General features: G+C 43.2%; 1 protein-coding gene and 1 non-coding gene across 4 annotated transcripts in view; both read right to left on the bottom strand.

The window, feature by feature from the left end:
* Positions 1–621, bottom strand: part of Reep1 (receptor accessory protein 1) — a 104,169-nt gene extending 103,548 nt beyond the window's left edge. For all 3 annotated transcript variants that reach the window (XM_033765253.1, XM_033765252.1, XM_033765251.1), the window contains exon 1: positions 507–621. In XM_033765253.1, the coding sequence (XP_033621144.1) occupies positions 507–592 (86 nt within the window). In that variant the 5' untranslated portion in view covers positions 593–621. The remainder of the gene's footprint in view (positions 1–506) is intronic.
* A 2,045-nt stretch (positions 622–2,666) lies between these two features.
* LOC117286745 lies at positions 2,667–2,773 on the bottom strand. The gene has a single exon (XR_004517865.1). It is a non-coding gene; the product is annotated as a U6 spliceosomal RNA (small nuclear RNA).
* Between the last annotated feature and the right edge of the window lie 3,240 nt (positions 2,774–6,013).

Below are 6,013 nucleotides of genomic sequence, written 5' to 3' on the forward strand. Positions count from 1 at the left end.
CCCGCGGCGATTGGGCGGAGAGCAGGTCAGGGCACCCGAGGGACCCGCCCCGCCCGGCTCATCCCTGTCCCCAGCCTGAATCCTGGCACGTGCTCCGCACTCCCCTGACCTGGCCCCCGGAATGGAGCCCTGCGGGGGCACAGCGACCTCGGTGGTGCCCCACCCTGGAAGTGACAGTGGGGAAGCTGAGGTCTGGACGTCGCCCTTGGGAACCCAACTACACCTAAGTGGATTCTGTAGTCCTTCACTTAAATAATGGGCTAGCCTCTGGAGGGTCTTACCTGTCTTCAGACCTGACCTCTGTGAGCTGTCCCCCAACTGCTGTGTAAGAAACAAAGCTGGGCAAGCGCCTCCCCGCTGACAATCCTGGAGACCCTACAAGGACTGGTCCCTGCCTTCAGCCTCATCGCCACCACCATTCCCCACATATCCCTCTAGCGCTCCTCTGGGTGGGCATCTTGGACTTCGTGCTGTTTCTTTGCCCCTGTCCCTGCTCCACGCCTCACCTCCTACCCTGGTTTCTACAAGCCCAGCTGAAGGGTTCCAGAGCCGGAAGCCGTTGTTGCATAGCACAGGTGCCCTGCTGCGTCATACTGGAGTCTTCGACAATGGGATGTTGCACAGCCAATGTAAACATTTTCATGTATTCTGAAAATAGCATATTAACTGTTATTTATCTGGATGATTGGATTTTATAGTGCCCTTTAAAGCGTGCACCCCAGCCAACGTCCTGCTTTGTCCCCCTGAAGGGTTCACCTGCACCGCCCTTTCCTCTGATATGTTGGAAAGCCTTTGCCCTCTCTGTGGTTACAAAAGGATTACGATTCTCAGCACCCAAGCTTCTTTGACAACACACTTCTGCCCAACACATACTGGAAAGTTATAAAACATTACACTAACACAAAACCAGCTGGGCACGTCTGTAATCCCACCAGCTCAGGAAGCTGAGGCAGAAGGATCGCTGAGAGTTCAAAACCAGCCTGAACTGCATGATGAGACCCTGAAACCCACCCCCACATCCATCCGTTCCTCCCTGAGCTAATGTTACTTTTCCCCAAAGGTTAAAACACACAGATTCCCTTATCTAAATCTAAAGGGCCTTTCTGAGGCCAAAACAAGAGGCCTTGACAACTCCCAACTTTGCTGTAGCACTTTAGTCACAGTACAGGTGTTCCTAAGGATTAACGAGGAACGGGATGCCCTGGAAAATACATTTCTAAAACATCTACATTTGCCGACTCAGATCCTTTCTCATGTCTTCATTCCCTTATAAAAACCCCAATCTCTCACCCTGACCTCAGGATTCCTGTCCTGGAAACTCACCCCCTGTTCCCTTGATGGTTTCTATTGTTCCTCTAGTCCTGGTCTCTTGGTGAACTCCCGGGCCTTCAGTGCTGGTGGGCTTGGCCCTTGCCCTCCCCCTTGGCTCTGGGACTGCTTTCCCATCCTCCAGGACCAAGTGGCCCTGCATGTACTGTGCTGTCCGCAGGGAACTGTGAGCAGAACAAAACTGTCAAGCCCTTTCCAGATAGTGTCTCTTGATCTGTGTGTCTGGCTTCGCAGCACCTCAGTTAAGGTAATATATAGCTAAAACAAGGCAGGCAGGAAAATCTTGAGAGAACACTAATGCCAAAGTCAGGATGGCAGGAAGCACTGGGGCCTGAGACCTGTCACCTCCTCTCCCATGGCCTCTGCCATTCTCCCCCCGATCCAGAGATCAGAAACCATTTAGCCATCTGGTGGTGGGGGTGTGTTGTTGTTCAAAGAGGTGCCCTTGGTGGGACAAAGCAGAGACGCTAACCCTGTTCCACAGCACACCCCATATGGATAGGCTAAGTTTTACCTGTGAATTCTTAGGTTTGACTATTGCACAGAACTAGGCTTTATTATTAATAATAATAATTATACTATGTATTGAACCCAGGGTCTCATGCATGTTAGGCAAGGGTTCTACCATTGAGTTATAATATGGCCCTATTTAAACTTTATTATGAGATAGAGTCTCACTAAGTCTCCAGGCTGGTCTTGAACTTGTGATCTTCCTGCCTCAGGCTCTCAACTATCTGAGACTGCATCACCATGCCTGGCCAGAATTGGATATTTTAATTACTGAAATTCATGGGATTAAAATGTTTGAAGCCCTGGAAGGATGGACTAAAAAACTAGTGCAACCAGCTCTAGGTTCCACTCAGAGATGGGAAAGAACTTGTTCCACACAGCAAGATGGATGGATGAGCAGGGCAGGAGGAAGAGGGAGATAAGAAAGTTGCTTTTTACTGCTTTCTATCTCTTTTGGTGAAACTGTGACACATATTGAATCTCTCCAGCCCAGACCATCTCTGCTTGTCCTTGATGCTGGAAAACACTGCCAAGGAATGAACAGCTTAGTAGACAATGGGGGCTCACACAACTCTATCAGTTGGCTGGCTTGGAGTTCTTTTTCCCAAGAATAGCAGTTACACCCCATGCTTCTTCTGTTTCTGCTGTACACCCTTCCCCTTTCTTCTAAAGGACCGCTCCATTTTTTTACTGGGTAAAAATTTTCATATATTCCAACTATTTTTTCTTGTGTGTCTTCATTGCCTATGTTGGTTCACGAGTGGTCACCAAACATAAACTGGGCCAAAGCTTTTCTCAGTGCTTTTGTTTTTATCTATCCATTTATTTTAAATATGGAATGCTTCATGAATTTGCATGCCATCCTTGCACAGAGGCCATGCTAATCTACTCTGTATCATTCCAATTTTAGTATATGTATTTCTGAGGTGAGCACGGTGTTTTTAAAGCTCAAAATAGGAGAAAATCTTCCACTTTCATCTACAAAGCATAAATTGTCATGGAAAATGTCTTCTCATTGTGAACACTGAAAAGAACAACAAAAAAAAATTAAGAAACAACTGATTTAAGTATCAGATAAAAAGCAGCAAGACTGTGACAACTGTGAGAAGAGAAACAAATGCGGTGTGTCTCAAACAGTCCTAGATTCCTATCCCAAAACAGTTTCTGGGCATCACTGCGGGGATGCAGAACCCAAACAGGACCCAGCAGTTTCACAGAACACAGGAGACAGAGATCTGAGCTCAGAGAAGCCAAAGTGGCTAGGACTTGTGGAGCAGAGAAGCAGAGAGGAAGGGAGCTTCAGAGAGAGACACAGAAGGCGTGTGGGAGCTTGAAGAGCTGGAGCCTCGTGGGACTCACAGGTCATTTGGGTATTTGCCTTAAGAGGAGAGTGGGGGTCCCTCCTTCTCTTCTCTTTGTGGTCCTGGAGGTTAAATGCAGGGCCTTTGCAAGGAATGACATATCTAGCCCCTCTTATTTTTTATTTTGAGACAGGGTCTCACTAAGTCACTAAATTGCTCTGGCTGGGCTCAAACTTGCCATCCTTCTGCCTCAGACTCACAGAGGGCTGGGATGAAAGGTGTGCACCACCATGCCCAGCTCCCTTCTCTCTTTTTTGCTTCCTGACCATGAAGTGAGTGGCACTGCTCTACTATTTTTCCTGCCACGATATACTGTCGTGGTACAAGCTCAAAGGCAATGGAGACAATCAATCTGTGGGCCAAACAAATCCTTTTTCTTTATAAATTGAGTATCTCACGTTTGCTATAATAATGGGAAGCTGACTAACACAGTAGGAATGAAAAATGATACACCTAGTTTGAAAAAATAGTCTGGCAGTTACTTTTAAAATTAAACATATTTATACATGATTCCACCCTTTAGATATTCACTGAGAGAAATGAAAACACATATCTATGCAAACTTGTTTATTCATAATGATTCCCAAACTGGAAACAATCCATGTGTTCATCAATGATATGATTTTGTTAGGATAAATCCCTGGAAATTTAATTTTTAGAGGAGTGCATATATTTTTAGGGCTTTTGATGCATAATGTAAATTATATTCTAATTTTCAAAAATTATATGGGTTGCATATAATATAGTTATGTTTCATCATATGGCGAATAGTTTCACTTAATTCCACATACTGAAAGGAGAAAGAGAGGGAAAAGGAGAAGGAAATAGCATATGGTGCAGGATTCTGTCTGCCCTTCCTCCTCATGGCATCGTGAAAAAGAGGCCTGCACTGATGAAGTGGGAGATGTAGCTCTGTTGTTTCCTTCATGGATCTCAGTTCCTGTGGAACTCAGTGTGAGCGTTGTCACCCTGTGTGTGATTCTAGGGTTTGCACATCTGTATTTTTTGTATAATATGATCTAAGCACTTCCAAAGTTTCAACTGGAAATGAACAAAAACATACAGTGATCTAATCCATACTTGAGAAAAAAAATTCATTGTCTTAGGCCATTATGGGCCATAGAAACAATTTTTACTGTAAACAAATTTTGGCCTTGACACATTGATATTAATATGGAGATTTAACATAAGATCCCTCCAGATCCAGAGGTTATTTACCATTAAGATAAAGCTAAGTTTTAGGACATCAAACTCTGGTGCTGGCAGGGTCCTATCAATAGGATCATACCGTCACTGGATGAGGTCCAAGGAGGTCTCCTCAGAGATGAGGACCTCAACTCATACACCCACAAAAAATTAGTTTCATCAACTCTCATCACAGAAAAGCATTTCATGCATCAGTAAGAGGCACAGGCAGATTTATTAAGCAGAATCAAAGAAGCACATCCTCACAAAGGACAGTATGGGGGGGGTATTCTGAAGACAGATCTGGAATTTTTTTTGTTGTTGTTGTTCTGGGATCCAACTCAGGTTCTTGTGCTTGCAAGGAGGCAGCAGCACCACTGGACTAAATCCCCAGCCCTAAGTCTAGAATTCTTAATAGGATTCTTACTCCTGTCAGAACACCTGTTAGTGTGCTAGGATGTGTTAGGATGCAAATCATTTGCATGTATTTAAAGTTTAGATGAATGCCGCACAACTAATATTGCTCTTTCCTTGAGGGTGGAGGTCTAGAGGATTAGAGAATTTGGAAAGGAAAGCATGGGCCCAATTTATAGACTCATTGTATCCTTAGGACTATTGGGAGTTAGAAGTCTAGGGGAAAAGAGGCCTAAGATATGGTTGCCTTGGATAATTTAGATTGCGTCTGGAAGCTGCAGTTTTCTTAAAAGTAGGATTTAAAAATTATAATTTTCTTGTTTTCTTTACACATCTTTATTTCTTTTGTCCTAATTCAACATGATTATTTATATTATGCCATAACAAAAATAAGACAGTTTTTAATTTTATTTCTATCAGTACCTGTTTGCAATGTATAATGATTACATTCATCACAGCAAGTTGGTAAATGTACATAACACATCTTAATTCTTTTTTTGTCCTCTGCTCCTCTTTCCTCCCTCATTCCTCCATCACTTGATCTCCTTCCCTTTTGCAAAAGATCTCTCTCTCTCTCTCTATCTTTTGTTATCTTTTATTTTGAAAGGTAAAACATTTTAATTAAAACCTGTTAAGGCATTTGCTTTTTCTTACTCTCAATCATATTTTTCATTATGTTGAATGTTACCAAACTGGCTGAAGGCATTTTAGGGTGCTGGCTAAATTGAAATTGAATTGCAGCTACATTTAGTTGGGGTTTGGAGGACTATATTTGTGGAGTTGTATTGGTTCCCATGTTTATTTAAGCTATGGCGACTCCCCAGAGAAGGAACAGCTTCCAAAAATACTTCTGTTGCCCAACTCTCCCAGATTTATAACACAAAGCTGCAGGGCTAAAGACTGTATGGTAAAGATTGTCTCTCTCTGCCTTGACCTTGAAACTTCCTGGTAGGTGGAAGAAAAACAAGGGTTGAAATGTACAGAACCAGAATCTAATCTATGACTACTCTTCCAGTGATCAGAGATGGACAATCGTAGGTAGAAGATCCAATTCTCATCAGTGCCTCATCAAAAGGAGTCTCTTCTTTCAGGAACATACACAATAATGTAGTGCAGACCATTATAAATGCAGTATAGCTAGTTTTTACTTTTTTGGAAACATACCAGAGTCCTGAGTTTGTAAAGTACAAACCTGTAGCAATATTGCAAACAGC

Source organism: Fukomys damarensis, unplaced genomic scaffold (assembly GCF_012274545.1).
Source record: "Fukomys damarensis isolate Sample0158 unplaced genomic scaffold, DMR_v1.0_HiC HiC_scaffold_2, whole genome shotgun sequence".
In the NCBI taxonomy this organism is placed as follows: Eukaryota; Metazoa; Chordata; class Mammalia; order Rodentia; family Bathyergidae; genus Fukomys; species Fukomys damarensis.